The 24,255-nt window shown below is 34.9% G+C and overlaps 1 protein-coding gene across 3 annotated transcripts in view; it reads left to right on the forward strand.

Annotated features, from left to right (window-relative positions):
• Positions 1-24,255, forward strand: part of SLC4A10 (solute carrier family 4 member 10) — a 217,035-nt gene that overhangs the window by 102,165 nt on the left and 90,615 nt on the right. Inside the window, exons 7-12 of one of the 3 annotated variants that reach the window (XM_059927980.1) lie at positions 1,325-1,416; positions 2,395-2,484; positions 7,460-7,617; positions 10,645-10,732; positions 14,891-15,037; positions 23,196-23,296. In XM_059927980.1, the coding sequence (XP_059783963.1) occupies positions 1,325-1,416; positions 2,395-2,484; positions 7,460-7,617; positions 10,645-10,732; positions 14,891-15,037; positions 23,196-23,296 (676 nt within the window). The remainder of the gene's footprint in view (positions 1-1,324; positions 1,417-2,394; positions 2,485-7,459; positions 7,618-10,644; positions 10,733-14,890; positions 15,038-23,195; positions 23,297-24,255) is intronic. The other 2 variants (XM_059927981.1, XM_059927982.1) reach the window with 2 other exon arrangements.

Here is a 24,255-nt window from a genome sequence, read left to right on the forward strand (position 1 = left end):
AGTAGTATTTGAAAGAAAATTATCAGTGTTTTAAGTCACACTTAAATTCTAGTTAACAAAGAATAAGTGGATTTCAAGAGAATTTAAAGAATTTAAAGAAGAGGTATTTGTATATACACTAGCAGTTTAGAGAAATTCAGTAATTGGAGAAGATGAAACTAAAGGTAAACTTGGAATAAAGTTGGGATTTAGGCAGGTAGAGAGAAGAGCTAGGCAGAGAGAAGAGAAAATATTCCCATCTAAAACAGATGAGAATAAGAGCGGTATTTTTGAGTCACTGAGTTATGGTTATAAAATATGGTCAAGGCTTCGAAGCTGGGTTGTCATTACTTGTATCACAGTAAAAGTAACAAGTGAGGATGGAGAGAGTTTAGGGAAAAGAGAGATACATGTGAAATTAAGCAAGCATCGTTAATTTTTATAATTTAATTGCTAAATATGGACAGATTTCGTATAAGTTGTGATTGAAAAGACTGTTTCATATTTAGTGAATAATGGAATGTAATTACCCTTGGTTAGCTGTTGTCACATTCTCAGCTGTACTGTCCACTTAACTAATATCATAATCTTTCTTATAATGGGGAAAAGACTACAAAATAATTAAGTTGCTGGTTAGTGTTAATGGAAAACAAATACAATTCAAATTTATTGATCTCTTGTCATGCAGACCAATATCAGTATGCTTACACAATTGAATAGTGAGAAGCATAATATCATATTCACAGTATTCGTAGTATGTGAGGTAAAGTTATTTCTAACTGAACCTCTCATATAGAAATCTCTAAAAGTTGTTGTCAAAGAATTTTTTCTCTTTGGTTTGTTTTTTCAGATGCAGTAGAAGCTATAAATATGCTATGTACTTTTCACATAAATATTCGCCCTTTAAAAAACAACATTACCTTTAAAATTCTTCAGTCTGAGCTTAAATCATAATAGATGTCTATCTTGTCATATATACACATATGCATATACATATACATATATATCCCAATAGTTTTGGATAAAATTTAGAAATCACTGATGTTTCAAAACCATGATTAGATTAAAATCTTTTTGTAGATGTTCTTTCTTCATAAAGAATAAAGAGTCTTAATCTGAGAGTCTTAATCTGAGGATTAGTTTACATTTTCTTGACTGAATTCTCCCGTTTCTATCTGTAACTGATAAATAAGAATATTTGTATTTATATATATATATTTATATTGACCCTTCATGCTTACTTCATTAAGAAACCTATGTTGGTTTAGTTTAATTCATATTTCACTCAATATGTCTAGAATTATGTAAGTAATTGTTTGTATTCTGTAATAACAATCTCTTTTAGCAGGTCAGGTTGTTTCTCCTCAGTCGGCTCCAGCCTGTGTTGAGAATAAGAATGATGTGAGCAGGGAAAACAGCACTGTTGACTTTAGCAAGGTAAGCTTTTCTCCCTCTCATTTAAGGAAGCCTCTGAGTTATTACTAGAAATTATCAACCATTTTAAGAGGTGTTGACACAATTTTTTTTTGCATGCACATTTGTTTTGTTTCTTATCCAAAGCTTGATATTGTTACAGATAATGTTAGCATTTAAGTTCACATGTAATGTTCTGCCTATTCACAAAACCAAATGTGTAAGTTTTATGCATAGTCTTCAGGTTTCAGCCACTTGGTGTGATGCATCTCTTCCAGTAAAAAGGATAACTGGACTTCACAGGGAATTTAACAGAAATTTATTGTTTAAAACTTTTGCTAGTTTTTTTTTTTTTCAAAATAATTTTTCCTCTATTTGTGGAAAAGTAAATCACGTAACTTAAGGCTTCACTGTCGTGATTCAGAGAGAGGCATTAGTGTTAAGAAACACTAGAACATAGTAAGACTGAGCAGAGTTTTGAATAAAAACATAATAAAGACTGACTGTTGAGGGATCCATCTAATTGGAGACAATTCAGATGAAATCATTTATTTGAATGTATTCTAAGAAAATAATGCGTGTGAAAATAATGTGCTTTTCTTAGCAAATTCCTGACATCCTATATGTGCTATTGCAGGCTGTGGCAAGCTAACACTTGATCAGGAAAGAAGAGTTTTAATATTGACCAAAAATAAAGAGAGTCAACACCTTTCTTTATCTGAGTGGCTGAAACAGTAATCACTCCCAGTAATTTGTTTTTCACAAGGTCCTTAACACTCGGAAGGATTGTAACAGTGGGAGGAGGTGGGAATGGGAGGCAGTTGCCTGCATCAAGCTTCTGAAAAGATTAATAGCGATCAGCTCCTTGCTGCTGTTTCAGAATCCCTCTGCCAGTGCCAAAATGGTCTGGGTCCAGTCCTGTGCATGCTCTCCCTCTGGTGCCTGGTGGAGTCTCTGTGGGAGCGTGGTGTACCAGCTTAAGTCTGTTAATTATGCGTGCAGGGGCTGGGAGGCCAACAAAAGGGGCATGCTAGTCCATGTGGGATGAAACAAAGGCATGAAAAAGGACCTCCACACCAGCAAGAGAGAGAGGTGAGGGCACCCTCGGGCTCTGTTTCTACAGTGGTTCAAAGCTCATCTCACTGTATGGAGGCATGTGATTCAAATATTAAGCCAGTTCAAATGTATTCCATTTCCTCTCCAAAAAATATCTTTTTAAAGCATCACATCATCATTCATCTGCAAGTTGGAATAAAATTGTCGCAAACTGCCATACATTTAATTTCTGATGTTCTTCATTTGAAATAGGATCTTAAAAGCAATGACATAAGAAGTTTCTTACTTATTTGTGCAGGCATCAACAGTATAACAGGAGCACAGTGAACATTCTCAAAAACAGTGATGATAAATCACATCCTTTCAAATAATTACCTTTTACCTTTTTTTAAAGGATATAACCCTTTGACACTGAATTTTATATCTCGATATCATTTTGCTTTTAGTTGCCTGACCTAGTTTCGCAGCCTTCAAAAATGCTTCAATACATTTGAAAGAAAATGAATATAGCCAATTGGAGACAGTAGTCTTATTTTCAGGGCTCCTAGAACAATTTGAACTATAGAAGAGTGAAAAATAGATTTTCTTTTCTTGAATCCTTTTCTTTCTTATTGCATTTCAAATCACTGGACTGCTCCAGTTTTTAATGAGAAAGTTAAATTTCTACAGCCCTCTACTCAGTGCCAACCATCTATATTTTTTAGTCTCCTGTCCATAGCATGGCACATTGGAAAGAACATGCTTTTGAGAAAGAGCATTTATAAGCTATCTAATCTTGGAGGAGTTCTCTGACTTCATCTTTCTCATTTGTAAAATAAGAATAATACCTATTTATAATTTTGGGGGGAAGATTAAGTGAGAAATTATAGAGAGCGAGCCTGGCAGAGTGTTGGGCTTATAGCAGGTGTTCAATAAAATGTGGCTACTATTATTACTGTTGTTGTTGTTGATATCAGTGGGAACAGCAGTGTCAGAAGTAAACGCTAGACCAGAATTTAATATGTTTTGGCCCCCACTGGATCTCCAGTGCCTTGAACAGTGTTTGGGATGTACATGTTGAGTGAATCCTATGAGGTTCGATATAATTTAAGCCTTCAGCTCTGGATTTTTTGGGGTTTTTTTTGAAAAACAAAGTAATACTTCTTACCTTATAACCTGGAAGGACAGAGTAGTAGGATTTGGAAAGAACAAATGTAATGCATCATTATGGAAACAAACTTTAGTGCCAGATTTTGCAGGTGCATGAGTTAAGGTTTTTTAGCCTAATGATTTCAGTTTGGTAGTAAATTTATCAAAGTGAATCCATCAGTTAGTCTACAGATTACTTTGTTTATTTAAATATTTTAAGTTTTAATATGTAGATTCCAAACCCCAGTAGAATTTTGAGATGTTAAGGGATAAAAGTCCTTTTTCATTTCATGTGACTTGATCCTATGTTCTGTCTACATTCAAACTATATATTTTTAACCCTTCCAGTGGTTAGGCCCATCAAACTTATTCGTTTAAGGACTCTTTGAAAATATGATCTGAAATGTCAGGTTTTTTGATTCCTATAATGCTTTTTTAAAATAATTAATTAATTAATTAATTAATGGCTGCGTTGGGTCTTCGTTGCTGTGCGAGGGCTTTCTCTAGTTGCAGCGAGCGGGGGCCATTCTTCATCGCGGTGCGCGGGCCTTTCACTGTCGCAGACTCTCTTGTTGTGGAGCACAGGCTCCAGACGCGCAGGCTCAGTAGTTGTGGCTCACGGGCCCAGTTGCTCCGCGGCATGTGGGATCTTCCCAGACCAGGGCTCGAACCCGTGTCCCCTGCATTGGCAGGCAGATTCTCAACCACTGCGCCACCAGGGAAGCCCACTATAATGCTTTTGAAAAGCAGATGTGTTATGTTTTTAAACTGACAGGTAGAAGATGGCTATTTTATTATTTCCCAAATGTTGGCGATTTCTTTTATTTCAAATGACTTAAAGAAACTTCCACATTATTTTCTGTGTAGAAAGAACTCTCTTCTGCATCAATCTTTAATATGTGAAATATAAAGAGTTGCATTATTAAATCCTGGAATTGTAGGAAACCTTAGAAATCTCATTTAGAAGGTGAGAAAGCTGAACCCCGGATTAAGAGAGCTGCTCAAGATCACTGGTTGGTTAGTGTCACAAGAGCATTTCTCCCCAGGGAATTTCTATTACTTTTCTTGTACTTTCTATAATGAGCTTAAGACTTAAACTTTCTCCCTAAAGACCCATCTGTATTTCTTTCACATCTCAGCATGTAGCTTGTCCAGACATTTCCAGTTCCACCATGATCTTCTGTCTAAACTTGTTCCCCAGAGATATAAGTGTTTCTCATCCACAACTTAAGTATCAAATAACCAGAATAAAGCATCTTTTCCTTCTTAGCATAAAGGTCTGGAGACCCCAGAAGCATGAGTATAAATCCAGATCCATAAGAGTATAACTTGATTTCTTCAAGATTCTGTTCAGAGGACCAGAAAAATTTCCTTATGTTTATTCCGTATTTGAGTCCACCTGAAGACTCTCTTAAGGCCATAGGTCAACCTAATTCCTCAGAGCTGTTTTTGATATTTGTAGTTTTATAAAAGGTTAAACTGTGGTCCTTAAATGTGATCTTTTGTTATATTAAAAGTTAGGTTGCCAAATAAGGTTCTTTATGAATTGTATGTTAACTCAAATACAAATATACAGGGCTATCCCAGGAATAATATAATATATAATTGTATAATATAATAATATAATTAGATAATATGTTATATAATCTATTACCCCCAAATATATGACTACGCCAAGAATAATATAATGTAATGAGTATAATATAATGACTACTCTAGATATATATTATTTAACTATAATTTATTACATTTTAAATCAAGATAAATTTGCTAATCCTGAAATTAAATTCAGTATATTTAATGCATTTTTTCAGTAACAGATATCAATCAATGATATATTAGGTATTGTATAATGCAAAAAATAATATGTAAAGACCATGTATTTTCTTTTATAAAATTAAGCTATTTTAGCATACTGGTACTCCTTGATTTAATTCAATTGAATCTTAAAGCAGTCATGTGTGTAATTGCCACCTGCCTGAGGTACAGATGCTAATAGTTAAGGCGATGGCATTTGTCAAGAAATAAATGAATTCACAGAAAGTTTTCCAGGTTGAACTTAAACTTCTCATTAGAGTTATGACAAGTATTACCAGTATGACTCATACTGATTATCAATTATAGATTATCTTAAAAAGCTATTTTCTCATTTTAAATTTTGTTCCAGTGTATTAACATTGTATAATTGTTATTTCTATTGAGGGGGAAAACTTAATAGTTCACTTTTTTAGGCTCTGAGAGACTTATCTCCATAAGTCTTTATTATGTTTTTCTCACAGGGCTAATAGTGTATAGGTATTACGAGCTTACAAATTTGTATTTGGAAGCAAATTTTTAGGTTAAAAACTTTGGAATTTATAATATTTTTCTTTTTCTTTAAATAGAACATTGCTTCTATTTGATATTTTTAGTGGAGTACTGTGGATTATTTTTATATTTAATCCTTGTGATAAAATGTATACTTCATATAATGGGTTTCATGTTTTGTGGCTCCCTTATCTTACAGAAAATTAAGTAGTTATAAACCTTCTAAATAGCTGTGCTGTGGTCTTGATTTCAGAAAACAACAAATTTAATGTAGTCACTAAAGTCTGGCTATGGACATCCTAAGGTATTCCTCCTAAAAGTTTTAATTTTTCTTTCATTTTAAACTGCTTGGAAAAAATATTCTCAAATCATTAAATTTGCAGAAGAAATATCTGACCGAAAAAAAAGTCTTGTTGGCCTCATTGTATTTGCCAGAGCTCTTCTCTCTCTCCCTCTCTCCTCTTCTTCCTCCTCTTAATTTTCCTCTCCCTTCCCCTCCACTTCCTCCTCATCGCCTCATCCCCCTCTCTCTCCCTCTTTCTCCTTCTTCTTTTCCTTCTCTCTGTCTCTGTCTCTCTCTCCTCTTCCCACTTTGATCTTTGGTCCCCATTTCATTAACATGAGAGCATAAAAACAGTTATTACAGCAGTTAAACTATTATTCTCCCTGCAAACAGGTTTCCATTAAAAGCAACTCAAATGAATTAGAAACAAGAAATAGGCCTTGTAAAATTGACTTTAAAATCACTGCTTGGTTTTCACTGAGGCTCTCTGTATGCAAATTGATACTTATGCCTAAGACTATTTTACATTCATTTTCAGACTTCACCCTTTACTCCAAGCATTTCTTTTTGTTAATGATGCTTTTGTTTTGTGTGCATTCATTTCAGTCACAGACATTTCATATCAGAAATTCAACAATGGCTCTTCAGCAACTCCAAATATTAATATTTTTATTCTTGTTTCCTTTGCTCTGCCATCCCTAAATTCTCTGATGAGAAATTAAAATTGAAGATTGATGAAGCCAAGTATAGAATGTGAAGGATATAGAACAATTAAGATAAAGTTGAAGACTAAAGTCATAATTTATACTACAAGGAGAATCATGATTATATTTCTTTTGAAATAGGCATATTTTGAATATTAATTAATTGAAATGTATTGTGAACCAAATTAAGATAATGTAGTATGCAAATATTTAAATCTATTGACAAATGCTAGTTAAATTAAGATTAAAGTATATTCATTTAATTGAACACATATTCCTTTCTCCCTGAAAATTTCAAGATTACTGATGCTGAAAAATAATCTTTTTAAAATATTGAATAGAGAAACTAGAGTATTCAACGTATTAATGACAAATTAGAAAAATACGAGGTAAAAGAAAAAAGTTTTTTTTTAAGGGCAAGTAAGACATTTAACTATTTTTAAATTTATTTAAACTATATTTATATAAGCAATATTTATTTAAACTATATTTATTGATGGGTTACCATGTGTGAAATACTGTGCTAGGATATGATTTAACAAGTTTTTCCAATTTTGATTTACCTTATTTTACTTTGTGATGATCTCAGGTTGATCTGCATTTTATGAAGAAGATTCCTCCAGGTGCTGAGGCTTCAAACATCTTAGTTGGGGAATTGGAGTTTTTGGATCGAACTGTAGTTGCGTTTGTCAGGTTGTCTCCAGCTGTATTGCTTCAAGGACTGGCTGAAGTCCCAATCCCAACCAGGTAAAAAGTATAAGAGCATCTTTTGCACTTTTCTTAAGCCATTTATCTGTGGGAAAAAAAGGTGTAAATATAGTTTCCTCTGAGAGTTTTTTCTAGAAACTAAAGTGTAATCGACAAAACTATTGTTTCTTCTTGTTTGTGGAGGAGGGCAAAAAGTGCTTTAAAAATTATTCAGTCCTTTCCTCCTTCCTCTCAAATTTCTATGTTTTCTTTTAGGCATGCTCCTCATCTCTGAATACCCTGGTCTATATCACCATATAAATCCTTTCTTACAATTTTGGTGAAAAGTGATAAAGTATTAGGCTTTTCTCAAAGATTGCATTAGACTGTGGGATCCTGTATATGAGTGTGATCGTACGTAAAAAGATCAAAGTTTTCAAGGCCTGCCTTATGCTTGACTGAGTAGGCCCTCAGAGTACATGTAAGTGCCATCATTAGGATACTACCTGCTGTATCTAATGTACTATAAGATTCAATCTTAGGCATAGTATACTTCACATACATAGAGTCTTAAGAATCATTCGTAGTAGCATCATGGTACTGTGGTTGAATCTGAATCAAAAGTACAAATTTAATTTGATTACCTGAACTTGTTTTTCATTCAGCTGTACATAAAAACTAACAACTTCACCACAATACAAACTGAATTTTGTTGTTTATTATTTATCTCTATGTTATAGAGATAAGACTGTCAATGGGCAAATTGAAAAAAGAATATTGTCTACAGAACATTAGGTTCTTAGCAATTCCTCCAGGGGACCTTGTTTTCTTTCCTTCTCCCTCCATCAAATGCGATTCCTGTATATAGACAGGCTTTCACTCTGATCCTGTTCCCATAGCAAAACATATCTATGTAGGGCCCCATTTCCTATGTGACTGCTGCCCTTTGTTTGATGCTATAATTATTTCAGATGCTGTTAATATGCCTCCTCGTCCAAACACTGAATGCCTTAGCCAAGTTAAATTGATGAAAAGTTCAGGTGCTGTGGCAACTGGGTTTGTAGAATGTTTCTTCTATGGACCTTTGGCCTTAAAACATAGCAGATTACATCACTCTGTGTTTTGATTGTGGTTAAGATATTCCAAAAATGTGGAATAGTTTAGTCAGGAGAGGCCTCATTTTATTAGAGCTCAGCTGACTGGAAGGGGATTCAGTGTTTGAGTGCCTCTTCCTGAATCTGTGGAAGAACAGATTTGAGGCAGGTAGCTAGTTACCAGTTCAGGTTATAGAGAGAAGTGTCTCATCCTGTTGGAGGGCTACTGAGACTTCTGATACATACCAACTTTTATTAAAAAAGGGGAAGGATGAACTGGGCACATTAAGATGGCCTCTGACTGTATGATTAAGGCTGCATTTTTCTATTTACACCCTGTAATCTATTCAGAGTTTCTGGGAATTTGGGATTCAGATTTAAGATGTGAAACTTACTAACCATAGAGGTATTACTTTAGTAGGTTAAAATTCTTTTGCATCTTCCAAGCAGTGCATTCTTGTTCTGCCACTTAGGAAGGTATCCGATGAACTCTGAGTAAATGATGGCTATTTATGACAATGATAGCTCTTGTGTTTCAAAGGAAAGAAAAGGAAAATTCCCAGGAGTAGAGAAAAGCCATAATGGGGTTATATACCCTCACTTTGAAAACTGTAAAGGTTTAGGTGACCTCATTTCATACTGACATAGCAAAATGTGTCTACAGAACAATGGAGGAAAAATTAGGGGCACAGTAGAGCCACTGTATGAGGAGAGATTTAAAAGACTAGGCTAGTTTGGAAAGGTGAAAAATAGAAGAAGATTAGTTAGACAAATAAAATAAAGAAAGCCATTCAAGGTTCGTAATTATCCTTTCTTAGGAGGACAAAAGGGCACACCGTGTATATAACAGTAACACATAGTAAAAATGTCAGAAAATAATTTTAGGACTTTATAAATAGCCCATGGAATAGAAACCTGAAAAGTAGCAGGATGTACATAGGTTAGGAAATTTCTTGAAAGTACTATACTTGATAAAGCATCTGCCACCACACTAAATTATTCCTGTTTTAAATGTATAGTAGACATTTCTGTATAGCAGAAGTTGACTTGGATTCAGTAACATCTGACACAAAAAATTAATGTCACATCCTCTAAGACTGTGTAATATATGCATCATGTAAAAACATGTACAATCTCTAAAGTTTATAACTAAATGAAAGGTAGAATTGTAGTACCTATTTTAGCACACTTTAAAAAGCCATTAGTCTTCACACTTAAGAGCAAGAACCATTTAACAAATGAATACTGTAGGGTTATATTACAGAATATAGGTCATCTTAAAATTCTCACAATTTCCCTGTAGCATTGACCTTTTCAGAGATAAGACAATTACTGGTCCTCCAAAGTTAAAACACATGTTGATTTCTTCAAAAGCTCCAGTTGTGATGATGTATTTGCTAGACTTTCAACCTAATTGAGATGGAATATCACAGTTCAGCTGCTATTTTTATTCCTGCAGCATTGGAATTAATAGTTTTTTTTCTTTTATCCTAACTGATCTTTGATTCCTGGCAATCATTTTTTCTATTTAATGTAAATTTACATACACCTACTGTTTTTTTGACCCTATGTTCTTTCATTGTTTATACTACTGTATTACCTTTTTCCCCTTCTACCTAATTCTACAATTTACATGTCAGTGAGTTCTCTTTCTTACAATTCAGAAAGGTTTAATCAGATTTTACTTTTCTCAGCTTTCTCCTCTATAGATTATAGAATCCTAAAAATTCACACTAACAACTGTGTGGGCACGATAGGTAACTAAATGAAGGAAACAGAGCAAAATAACCATGATTCCAATTGCTCAAGGATCTCAAGCATGAGTCATTTTGAAACATCATAAAATATTTCAAAACCTGTGGAAAAATATGGAACTATTTTACATCGAAATCCCTATCTTCAGTTATTCCTTTGAGATGAGTGATTCTGTACTACTAAAATTATTTTTTATTTCTACCTTGAAACATTTGTGTTTTTTTCTTCTTAATTACAGATTTTTGTTCATTCTTCTGGGACCCATGGGAAAGGGGCAACAGTACCATGAGATTGGCAGATCAATTGCAACCCTAATGACAGATGAGGTATTTATTCAAGTTCATTGGGAACATTTCCCTTTACTAGGTACACCTAACTTTTGGAGTTCTGTATTCATGACAGTTTGCTGTGAATCAGATTTCTCTGTATTGAATTCCCCTTCTTTTAAATGCTTGTACTATAAAATTTCCTTTGGAAAAAGTTATTCAAAAGGGGTAATAAATTCACACACATGAACATTTTAAAACCTCATACTCTAAAGAAAATTTGTTATTTAGTGACATTTAGAATGTATTTATTAATAGTCCCCTTGTAGCATATGTATTGCCAAAGTGATCACCATTGTAAATATCACTGCAGGTCTTGTATGGGGCAAAATAATTTTAAGGTCTCAAAAAAAAAAACCAAAAAAAACAATGTCAGTTTATCTGAATAGTATACATGACACCAAAAGCCATGCAACGTCTATCAACTCTCTTTATAATTGCCTAAATATAGATGTTCTTAACCTGGGAGTCTTTTAACCATTAGAGGAGCTGAAGATTTCAAGAGGCCTGTGATCTCTGATACAGCCCACAAATTTTTCTATGTACAAAAATTTGTGTGTAGTTTTCTTGGACTGGAAAAAGCTTTCATCAGCTTCTCAAAGAGCTATATGTCTCAAAAATGTAAGATCATAAAAATAAACATAAAAAGTAGTATCATATAACTGGTTTCTTGGATTCTACAGCACGTTATGAAAATCTGTTTTTATTATTTTATTTTTATTGTAAAAGAAGAGCATATGCAAAAATCACAGAAGGGACATAAATTCAAAATTCAGTAGTAAATAGCAAAGAGATTATACATTTCTAGAATATCATCCAAATAATATAATAATTTATTTATTGAAATACATGGCTTCTGACACTTGAAATCTTTGAAAAGAGCTAATTAGTATTACATATAACTTTTCCTAGTTTTATGAAGTCTGAAAATTTGAACTGGTGTTTGGGGTTCAATATAAATTTTTCTATTATATCTGTTCAAATTATGTTTATTGGTTTTATATGAATTAGTTATTGATATTTACACATAGGAAACCAAAAGATAGAAGAAAAACATTTTTTTCATCCGTTTCAGAAAGAACCAACTTAATGAGTGTATTAGTTTCCTATGCATGAAAAATTACCACAAACTGGGTAATTAAAACAAAAGTAATTTATTTTTTCATATTTTGCGGGGCCGGAAGTCTGAAGTCAAAATGTCAGCAGGGCTACATTCTCTCTGGAGCCTCTAGGGGAGAGTCTTTCCCTGTCTCTCCAGCTTCTGGTGGCTCCTGTCTTTCCATGGCTTGTGGCAGCAAAATTCCAGTCTCTACCTTTGTCTTCACATGGCCTTCTCCCCTGTGTTTCTGTGTGTCTTCTCCTTTTCTGTCTCTTATGTCTCTTATAAGGACACATGTCATTAGATGTAGGGCCCACCCTAATCCAGGATGATCGCATCTTGAGATCCTTAATTACATCTGCGAAGACCCTTATTCCAAATAAGATCACTTTCTGAGGTTCAGGTGGACATATATTTTGAAAAGACACTACTTAACCTACTATAAAGAGTAACATATTCTGTTGAGGAAATCTGGGAGAAGACAGGAGAGTGACAAAAAGGCTTCATGAGTTCCACAAACCTGTTCTAGTAGAACTCTCTGTGAGAAGGCACTGACAGTATCTTTACTTTTAGTGTTTCCATATTGATTAATATTCTGCAATTTTTACAGTATTGAAAAATAAATGACACTGTCATAATTTAACTACTGTCACTTTCATGCACATATGTTTCATGGTATATTATGTTTCCACATCTAAGACATTAAGATATTACATTGAGATATCTCTGGGGCATGGGACATCTTATGTGGTGAGAGGAGCATATTGTGCATAAATACTCAAGTTATCTCTCTTCCTAATACTTCCTTTCCCCAATTAGGAGTCAAGATTTTCTCAAAAGAAAAAAGTCAATTCCAAAGTTTTTGACTAATCAAGTAGACGTAGAACAGAGAAACATGCATGGTTTTAAAATTTTAGATTTAGAATGAGAGCAGAGAAAGGACTTGCATCTATTTCCTTGGTAAATGAGAACGACCTAATTTGAGAACAAGCATCAGCTCTTGAATGAAGACTCAAACATGAATCCTTTAGACTTGAAAGTTTAGAGCTTAGCTTTGGGGCAATTTGTTTAACTCTCTGTGAGCAGTGGGATAGAGAAGCAGAAACTCAGCCAGAAAGTTACTCCAAAAATGAGAGCTGTTAATTATAATAGGACATTTAAATTATGATAGTACATTCATTGAATATTTTAAAAAATGTTTAAATACTTTTAAAAGAGAAAAAAAGTTTTTATTGTTCAAAGCCCAGGTGGAGAAATTGTTCTGCTCATCTAACTGCTTTGAAATACATTGACCAGTTATACTCATTAAGAATAAAATTCAATATGTTGATTCTTACAGTTTAGTTAAGAAAATGGTGAATTGTATTGCACTATTAAGCTGTAAATTCCATGAGAGCAGTTACCACTTAATATTCATTTTTGTTCCCTGATTTTGTCAGGTGCTCAAATAAATATTTGTTGACTAAGCTCTGTTTGTTCTTTTCCTCTCTGTACCAGGAACTTCTTGTAGGTAGACTGTCTTTTCCTTTTGTATCTTCAAACTTAACGTAGTGTCTGGCCCTCAGTCAGGGTTCAGTAAATTTTTTTTTAAACGAGTTAATGACTGAATGTGCTAGTCATCCTAGCAACACCTTATCTTGAGTCAGTCTAATCTATTTTCTTCCTTCCTGTTGAGCATCACTAGAAATAAATCATATGATTTTGTTTATTGGCGCTACTACCAATTTATTAATCCTTTTATAGTCTTAAAAATTATTAAGCATTCCAAAGAGCTTTTGTTTATATAGGTAAGTATGCTGATATTTATCATAAGAGAACTTAAAACTGAGAATTTTTAAGTGTATTTGTGAATTTATTTTAAAATAACAATAGTAAAGTCATTGTATATTAACATAAATAACATAGTTTTATAAAAACAAAAGCCAAAGCAAAAACAAAAAAAAGGGATTCTTTTTCTTTTTCTTGTTTTGGATTTTTGCACCAACAATTTTCTCTATCACCTAGCTCTTAAGTCAACACTGACTTGTTCTGTTCAATTAGCAAACATGCCCAACATATAGTAGCTACTTAAGAAATACATATGAAATAAAAGTCCAGGTTTTTCCCATCCTTAAAATTTCTTACTCCTTAACATGGCATGTACCACTGAAAGGTTGAATGAATCTGAATCTCAAGAGTTTTGAAAGACTGATCTCTACTTTGTCCTGAATATCATAACTTCATTTATCTCAGTGTGTTACGGTATGATTTTTGTCACTACCACTCTACTGAAACTGCTTTCTGTAAGGTCACCATTTACGAAATATACTATCCTGTGTTCAGTACTCATGTCACTTGATCTCTTACTGGCATTTGACATTATTGAACACCTGTTTTTTTTTTCCCTTGAAGAACAGCAAAAATTATGTGCTTTGTTTTGACACTAAATCTTTGAGGTTTGTATTATTGCTTACCCTGAGGTAATAAATATATCCTTCTATATTCTGTCCAATGAGTTTAATACTTTAACTCTCATATTTAAGTTTTTAATACCTAGAATTGCTTTTTGTGTGGGATGTGAGTAAAGATCCAATATCACTTTTATATAGATAATTACTTGGCTTATTATCATTTATTGATTAGTCCATAATTTATTCAATGGTTAGCATTAGTTTATGCCACAGTATAAATATTGTTAAAATTTCTAATATATTCTATAAATTTTTATCTCTATTTTAAAGCAAGGGCTTCTTTCAGGAAGTTTGATTTACACATACTTAAACAATGTTTGCCAAACTTGAATCACTAATTCTAGTTTAATGAGCCTCCTTCTATCCTCCTTTCCCTTCTCTTACTCTTGCCACCAGAGATTTCAACATTCACCTAGCATTCTAAGAAAAAATAAGTGTGTGCAATCATAGAATAAACTAAGCTATATTTTACACTAAAAACTTCTTTAGTTAGAGCTTCTTATTCAGATTGTTATAATCACATGTGAGATAACTGGGAGATGAAAACAAAGAACACATTAAGATTTTAAAATTGTTTTTTATCTATAAATGATTATTTTCCTTCTATAGGTATTTCATGATGTTGCTTACAAAGCTAAAGATCGTAACGACTTGGTATCAGGAATTGATGAATTTCTGGATCAGGTTACTGTTCTCCCTCCTGGAGAATGGGATCCAAGCATTCGAATAGAGCCTCCCAAAAATGTTCCTTCCCAGGTATGTATATACGAAAATACTCTTAAGACTACCATCATTTTGTTGTGTTTTAAATATATGTACTAAAATAGTATAACCAATCCAAAGATTCAAATGATTTAAATTATAACTTCTGTGATATTGTGATTTATAATATGAAACATATATCTGGTCTTTGTCCCTATTTCTGACACAGAGCTCCTGAAATGCTTGGAATTTTCTAAGTGATGAAAGCAACAAAGATGTCTTTTGTTATGTTAATGAGGTTACTCCCTGGAGGTTACCACAAGGGAGGTGAGAGGGGCTAGAGTTTGAGTTCAATCACCAATGGCCATTGGTTTAATCAATCATGCCTGTGTAATGAAGCCTCCACAAAACCCCAAAGGGACAGGGTTCAGAGAGCTTCTGGGTTGGTGAACACATGGAGATTGGGAAGATTGGTGTGCCTGGAGAGGGTATGGAAGTTCCTTGACCTTTCCCCATGCCTTGTCCTATGCACCTCTTCCATCTGGCTGTTCCTGAGTTATATCCTTTTATAATAAAACTGGTGAGCAAGTAAATAAAATGTTTCTCTGACTTCTATGAGCCACTCTAGCAAATTAGTTGAACCTGTGAAGGGGTTCATGGGAACCCTCAGATTTATAGCCAGTTGATCGGAAGCACCAGCAACAACCTGAAATGGGGTCTGATTGGTGGGCAGTCTTGCAGGACTGAGCCCTCGACCTGTGGAATCCGATGCTATCTCTGGGTAAATAGTGTCAGAAATGAGTTAAATTTCCCACCACATTTGAATTGGTACCAGAACCTAATAAATCTCTAAAAAGGCAGGGATATGAAGTTGTAAAATCTTCCTTCTTCTTATTCAACACAGATTTGATGTATTGATGATATTCTACTAAATAAGAGTCCCATATGCCTGGAAAGATTTTAGACCCACCTTAAAACATACTATACTGGAGGAAAATTGAAATTTTAATAAAAATAGAAAATATGCTTGAGAAAAAGCTCATTACTGTCTTTCCATATTCTGATACATCACTTTGAAATTGGCAAGTGTTAGGAAAATTCAAAGGCATGGTTTAGTCATATTGCATGGAAAACTCCCTGTCACTGCTAATCACATTTATGATTTGAAGAATTTTTTAAAATAATTCTTTTGTTTCTATTGCTTTTGTGTGGGCATATGGTGTGAAAATTGTAAAAATTCTCCCTATAAAAATCTAATGTGCATTTTACTTGTTATACAATGCAGAAAGATAGAAATAAAGACCATTGCTGTTGTTTGGGGTGAGATTCTTATTGCAGGCATGTCTTTGTTGAGAGTGGTGGCCAAATGTCTTAAGCCCACTCATATTGCCATCTCTATTCCTATTGAATCTGCCTCCTCCAACTCTCTCTGCTGTCATCTACCCAAGCCTTGCCTTTGGCTCTTGTCCCTGTGGAGTCCAGCTGCCTTAGTAGTTGACTGTGCTGCCTTAGTTGAAGTAACAGATGGCCTAATTGACCCAGCTCTAGACATAGAAGCTTTTCTGGTTAGCCAGAGGTGGGTAAATGAGCAGGTGTACTACTTAACCATTTCAGTTGATCTACTACTAAAATAAAGTAAGTTGCTTAAAGAGTAATTTTAAGGGTTTAGATGGTCTTATTTTTGTACTTGCATACATCTTTGCACTTACAGTATTAGCAAAGGCAGTATAATGCTTCTTGGAGTAATAAGAAAGAATCTCTTTAATTGATGTTTTTCGGAAAAATTTAGTGAAAATACTAATATGTTGAATATGAGACCTTAAAAGTCACTTGTTAACACCAATTTGCTTTTCAAACATTAAAACTAAAGTCAAGCATTTTTAAAAATATTTATTTATTTATTTTTGGCTGCGTTGGGTCTTCATTGCTGTGTGTGGGCTTTCTCTAGTTGCGGCCAGCGGGGGCTACTCTTTGTTGCGGTGCGCCGGCTTCTCATTGTGGTGGCTTCTCTTGTTGCGGAGCATGGGCTCTAGACACACGGACTTCAGTAGTTGTGGCACATGGGCTCAGTAGTTGTGGCTCTCAGGCTCAGTAGTTGTGGTGCACGGGCTTAGTCGCTCCGCGGCATGTGGGATCTTCCTGGACCAGGGCTTGAACCCCTGTCCCCTGCATTGGCAGGCGGATTCTTTACCACTGCACCACTAGGGAAGCCCTAAAGTCAAGCATTTTTGAAAGCATCTTCCCTTTGAGAAATGATGTTTCTGAGGCAGGTGGAGGCATGGGAGCTTTGTATTTTCAAAATTAATTTTATGAGACTTTAAAACCAGGATTAATTATTGGATTCTGGGTATTGAGAGGCAGTAGTAGAAAGAACATTGAATTAAGAATCAAGGCACCTGGGTTCTGCTATTATCTATTTGTATGATCTTAAACAGATGCCATAACCTTTCTGTACTGGTGTTCTATATCAGTGTGTCCAACAGAACTTTCTGCAATGATAGAAATGTTCTATATCTGTGCTATCTAATAAGCCAAGCCACTATTGAGCACTAGAAATTTGGCTACTGCAACTGAGGAACTGAATTTTTAATTTTGATTAACTTAAATTTAAATAGCCACGTGTAGTTAGTTACTATAATGTTAGACAACACAATTTTATATAATGAGTTTGAATTAGATACACTCCGTGTTTCTTTACAACATTAGTATTTTTTAAATGTAGGTTGGAATTGAATAATAGATACTATGAAACTATGTTTTCTTTGATTAAAATGAATTGAAATAAATTAAGCACTCTGACTTCCTAGTCATTCAAATAATATTTTCCTCCATGGGATAATCTCCATGGTTTTTATTCTTCCAGAATGTGCAAATCACAGTATTTTTTTAATACTTTTTACTTTCAGTTAAGAGAAGAATAAACAGTCACCTCAAGGGATACCCTTGAAAATACTCGTTAGAACATTGTGTCAGTCATTATAATCACTCCCTTGTGTATACCCTCAACTTCCTTGCTTTTCTCTCATGCCATTTACTTGCTTGTCAAAACCACAACACTGTGTGAATTCAATTCTTTGGTCTATACCTCCATTGACGCAGCTGAGAGTGGCTGAGGAAAACATACAACTACATTGACTAATCTCATATAATTCATGACCACATACCTCAGGTAGGCCCTTTATATTACAAGTTCATTATACTGGACTTCCCAAGTTCAATCCATTCTCTCTACATGACTGTCTCACACCTGTTTTCTCTCCTCAAACCTTCAGCACTGCTTTCTGACTTTCAGATGTTGACTTGCTTCCTACTTCCCTAAGAAAATTAAAATAATCAAAAGAGAACTTCTGAAGATTCCCAAAACCATATTTATGTACTGCCAGCACCTACATTCTCTGCCTTCCCATATGTTACTATTGATGAATTATCCAAAGTCAGCCTTCTATCTGTGCAGTAGATCCCATCTCTTCATACCTACTCAAAAACATTACTCCCCAATTCTCCTCTTTCTCCCCTATATCATCAGGTCTTTTGTTCTGTATTGTATCATTTTTATTAGCAAACAACATTGTTAATTTGTAAATCTTAAAAAAAGAATTCTCAATGCCACTGTCACTGCCAGCTACTCATCCATTTCTTTGTTCCCTTCTATAACGCAATGCAACAGAAGAGTTCTCTGTACTATCTGCCTCCAATTCCTCTCCTCCAATTCTCTCATTTTTTAATTGAAATATAGTTGAAGTACAATATTATGTTAGTTTCAGGCATACAACATAGTGATTAGATATTTAAATATATTACGAAGCGATCACCACAGTAAGTGTAATAACTATCTGTCCTATATAAAATTATTACAGTGTTATTGACAACATTCTTATGCTGTGTAATACATCCCCATGACCTATTTACTTTCTAACTAGAAGTTTGTACCTCTTAATTCCCTTCACCTATTTCACCCATCCCCACACCTCCTCCCCTCTGGCAAACACCCATTTGTTCTCTGCATCTATGTCTGTTTTTGTTTTGTTTGTTTGTTTGCTTTGTTTTCTAAATTCCACATATCAGTGAGATTGTATGAGTATTTGTCTTTGTATGACTTATTTCACTTACCATAATATCCTCTAGGTCCATCCATGTTGTTGCAAATGGCAAGATTTCACTCTTTTTTATCCTTCAATTGTCTCTTAAACCTACCTCCATAAGGCATTTGCCCCCATCACTTTACTAAAATTTACTTACATGAAGGCCGCCAGAGACCTCCACAATGCTAAATTCCAAGGTCAATTTTCAGTCTATATTTTATTTAACCTATCAATCAGCAGCCTTTGACAGAATTGATGACTCCCTTTTCCTTGATATATTTTCTTTTCTTTGGCTCCCCAAACCCCACACTCTTGGTTTTCTTTATATCTCACTGGTCACTCCTCAGTTTCATTTGCTGGTTCCGCCTCTTCTCTCTGATTTCTTTATATTGAAGTGATGCAAGGCTCAGTCCTTAGTGGTCTTCTCTCCTCTACACTCATTTTCTTGGTAATATCATCCAATCTTATAGCTTTAAATCCTCTCCAAAATTAATTTTTCACCTTGCACTTGCAAGTTACTTATCCAAATGCCTATCTTGTGTCTCTACTTGGGTGTCTTTTAGATATCTAAAATTCAACATGTCAAAGTTGGAACTGAATTATAGATTGTATTATTTCTCTACCTATATACATCTTTGCATTTATATTATAAAAGGCAATATAATGTTTCCTGAAGAATATAAGAAACTCTGATCTTTTCTCAAAATCTGTTCCATCTGTACCTTCCCATCTCAATAAGTGTTAACTCCATACTTACAATTGACCAAGCCAGAAACTTTTATTCTTCTCTCTTACACCTGACTTCAGTTCTGCCAGGAAATACTCTTGGCATTGCCTTCAATATTTATCTAGAATTATACCATTTCTCGCTGTTGCCACTGCCACCCCCCTAGTTCAAGCTACCATCATCTTTCTCCTGGATTACTGAAATAGCCTCCTAACCGGTCTCCTTGTTTCTACCCTTGGCCGCTAGAATCTGTTCTCAACACAGCAGCCAGAGTGTTAGGTCATGCTACTCCTTTCCTTAAAATCCTGCAAAAGCGCCTCATTTCGCTGAGAATAAAAGCCAAACACTTACCACGTTCTACTAAACCTATAGAGTCTGGCTCCCCTTCACCTCTCAGTCGTCTCCTGGCTCTTTCTTGCTCACTCCTCTCCTTGGCCTGCCGCCTCCTTGTTCTTCAAGCCCTGCAGCCACACTCCTGCCTTAAGTCTATCCCACTGGCTGTTCTTTGCCTGGATGTTCCCCAGTTATTCTATGGCTAATTCTCTTGACTCCCACAAGTTTTTCTCAAATGACACTCTATTTATAATTGCCAGTTCCTCCTCCCTATACCTCACACCACCCCTTAGTCTGCTCTAAATTTTTACTTTTCCACAGTTTTTATTTCTTTATTTTTTCTTTATTATATATTCTGCATTTGAAAAAAAAACATTTGACATCATATCTCTCTCTAGAATCTGGCATGTACATAATGCTACATAAATATGGACCTCTCAGGGATCTTATTAAATCCACCAAATCTCTCTCAGTCCCCAAAAGGAAGAAGCAGATCTGTTCAACGTTTCTTTCTAATAATTCAGGTTGGAGATATCAGAAGAAACTTGGAAACAAATTTTATTTATTTATTTACTTATTTATTAAAAAAAAATTTTTTAAAGACATCTTTTTTTAAAATTTATTTATTTTTTATTTTTTATTTATTTTTGGCTGCGTTGGGTCTTTGTTGCTGCACTCAGGCTTTCTCTAGTTGCAGCGAGCGGGGGCTGCTCTTTGTTGCGGTGTGCGGGCTTCTCATTGCGGTGGCTTCTCTTGTTGCAGAGCACGGGCTCTAGGTGCGCGGGCTTCAGTAGTTGTGGCTCGTGGGCTCTAGAGCGCAGGCTCAGTAATTGTGGCTCGTGGGCTCTAGAGCGCAGGCTCAATAGTTGTGGCGCACGGGCTTAGTTGCTCCGTGGCATACGGGATCTTCCTGGACCAGGGCTCGAAACTGTGTCCCCTGCATTGGCAGGTGGATTCTTAACCACTGCACCACCAGGGAAGCCCTATTTTAAATTTTTATTGAAATATAGTTGATTTCAAACTTGTGTTAGTTTCAGATGTGTAACAAAGTGATTCAGTTATTTATATATATATACACACACATATATATATTCTTTTTTAGATTTTTTTCCATTATAGGTTATTACAAGATATTGAGTATAGTTCCCTGTGCTATACAGTGGTCCTTGTTGGTTATCCATTTTATATATAGTAGTGTGTATATTTTAATCCCAAACTCTCCCTGGTTTTTAATCTTTTTAACACACTATAGAATTAATTTACTTACATGTTTATTTGTTTACTGTTTGCCTTCCCCATCAGAACATAAGCTCCACAGGCCTGATTTGTCCCCAGGTATACAGTGGTGCATCCTAGAACCTGACACAAATTGGCTCCCAATAAGTGTTTGTTGACTGAATTAATAAATTGTTTAATTTGCCTAGTCAAATATCTACTCACCTATTGATTTTACTTAAAATGTCTGGGGAATTCCCTGGCAGTCCAGTGGTTAGGACTCGGCGCGTTCACTGCCATGGCCTGGGTTCGATCCCTGGTCAGTGAACTAAGATCCTGCAAGCTGCGTGGCTTGGCAAAAAAAAAAAAAAAAGTCTGAAAAACAAACAAACAAAAATTTCCTGTATTTTCCTCAGAATATTCATTGGTACTATACATACACAATTCTTTTTTCAAAAACCTTTTTGCCTTACTAGAAGATGACCACTCCTTGAGAAAATTGTTACTTTAGAATGACGAGTATCTTTCATGGCTTATCATTTGCCTTATCAGTGTATAGCTTTTCCCATTGTAAAACAATGAATTAATTTATGCAGTCAGGGATAATTCCCCAGAAGAACAAATATCACTTGCCTTCTGAGGCTTGCTAAGAAATCTTTCCCTAGGTGATTATTGGGTATTGAGGGTACTGAGGGCCACTGTTACAGCCCTTTACTGATGTATGCTAGTTAATTTACATGTAAAGGCAGCTCCTTCATCAGTTGACAGACATACTCCCTTTTATCTTTGAACTTCAGTTCATTGTATCTATTTATATACCCAGGAAATTGTAAAATATTAAGCAATGAACTTTCCTATATTTTGTGCATTTCAAAATGGATTTTTTGTCATGTTTTAAATCTGCACCATTTTATCTAAATGTCCCATTGTAATAAGATCATTTGATAATTCACGTTTGTTCATGTTTACACTAAACACAAAGAACATGTTTACATGTTTACACTATTTTGGAATGGCAGTCAAGTAAAAAGTTTAATTTCACCATTAAAAATTTTTGTATTGTCCTTTTAAGCACTTTTGAACACATTGGTGTGCTCCAAGATCACCAGTAGGTAGGATTTTCTGATTTTTTAAACTCTCTGTCACTGACAAAAGTGAGCGGAATAGACCTATGGGGAAACAGCACTTACATAACCTCAGTTAATTTGTCATGGGCTCAATTAGAAGCTTCCTTTTGCAATAGTCTTTTGGATCGCTTTGTGTTATCAAGAAGCTTGGGTAGGAAGATCTGAGCCAGGATCAGAGAGGGAAATATATTTTAAAAATAGCTAATGATAACAGTTAATGCTTCTTGAACAGTTGAACTAGGCCAGGGATATAACACCACTAACACCTCTTCATCTCAACCTCTCTTAAACCTGGTCTCGCTCTGTCCCCTTCTCTTACTTTATTTTCTTTGTATCTCTCTCTCTACCTGACATTGTAGGTTTATTGTTTGTCTCCACTAACAGAATGCTTTTTCTTGCTCACCTTTACATCGATAGCATCCCATAAAAATGAATGGCACACACTAGGCACTCAATAAATATTAGTTGAAAGAATGAATTAATGTTCATCACCTTATTTCATTCTCTCAACCACACTGATAGGTACTGTTATTATCACCAGTAAAAGGAGGGAACTTAGGCTTTAGGTGGCTAGATAACTTTCTAGAGGTCATATAACAAACAAGGAACAGAGCCTGGGTTCTTAGCCACTCTGTATATTGCCTCAAGGGAAAAAAAAATTGTTTTTGTTATTTACAACTAGCACCTGAAACTCAAAACCAAAAACAAAACAAAAAAACTTCCCGCAGGAGAAGAGGAAGATTCCTGCTGTACCAAATGGAACAGCGGCTCCTGGGGAAGCCGAGCCCCACGGAGGACATAGTGGACCTGAACTCCAGCGAACTGGAAGGTTAGTGAAAAGCCCTCGTATGGGACTTCAAAGACCAAACGATATATACCTTTTTTGTGTGTCGGGAATTGCTGTTTTGAGAACTAATTTGTTTTTATACTTTGGATACCTACTCTTGGGGGGATGAATATGCCAATTAATTTGATTTCTCTGTAGTTACTAATGATTGTCATTATGATTAAACCAGAAAAGTGAATATACCATTCCATTTTAATATATACCTAGTCTTTCATATTGCTATGCATTAAAACACATTCACAGATTCTTAGGATGAATAAGAAAACTGTCAGTTGCCCTTTCCAAAAGAGCCTGTTGAAAACTTCAAGCTCAAGATGGAAATGAAAATAAATACCAAGAACTCAGTCTTACAGACCCTCTCTCATTACATGCAAGGAGGATGTATATAATAGTATTTTTTATTTTTACGGTAGTGATTTGAAAGAGGTATATGATTTATTTTTCTAATCACACATCTTTGAAGAGATGAAAGCTTCAATTTATTTCTTAAAATGATTCTTTATGGTTTTTTGACAGCTTGTCTCTCTCCAAGAAATGTGTGAGCAGAAAATCAGAAACCTTTGGGTGGGTCTCTCTTCAGGGAAATGTGTACACACAGCCTCCATTATAATTGAAGGCAATTGCAGAGGCTTTGCAGGATTGGTACTCCTCTCCCCTCAGGGCCATTTCCTGTACTGCTTTCACTGTGTCCTCTAAGATGACTTTCCAGTTCCTGACAACTCTGTGCATTTTAATTCTCCTGTGTTCTTTCCCTTTACCTATGTTTTGTCTCTGAGGAAATGTCTTCCTCAGGCTCCGTACCTAATTTGAGATGGTACAAACAATTTTTTCCTTTTCCCTTTACTAGAAACATTGTTACTCCTTCTGTTTACTTTCATATTTTCAAATGCTGTCTTTTTATTTTTGGTGTTTTTTTTTTCCTCTCTCTCTCAGGTGTAACA

This window comes from Balaenoptera ricei, chromosome 7, assembly GCF_028023285.1.
Source record: "Balaenoptera ricei isolate mBalRic1 chromosome 7, mBalRic1.hap2, whole genome shotgun sequence".
NCBI lineage: Eukaryota > Metazoa > Chordata > Mammalia > Artiodactyla > Balaenopteridae > Balaenoptera > Balaenoptera ricei.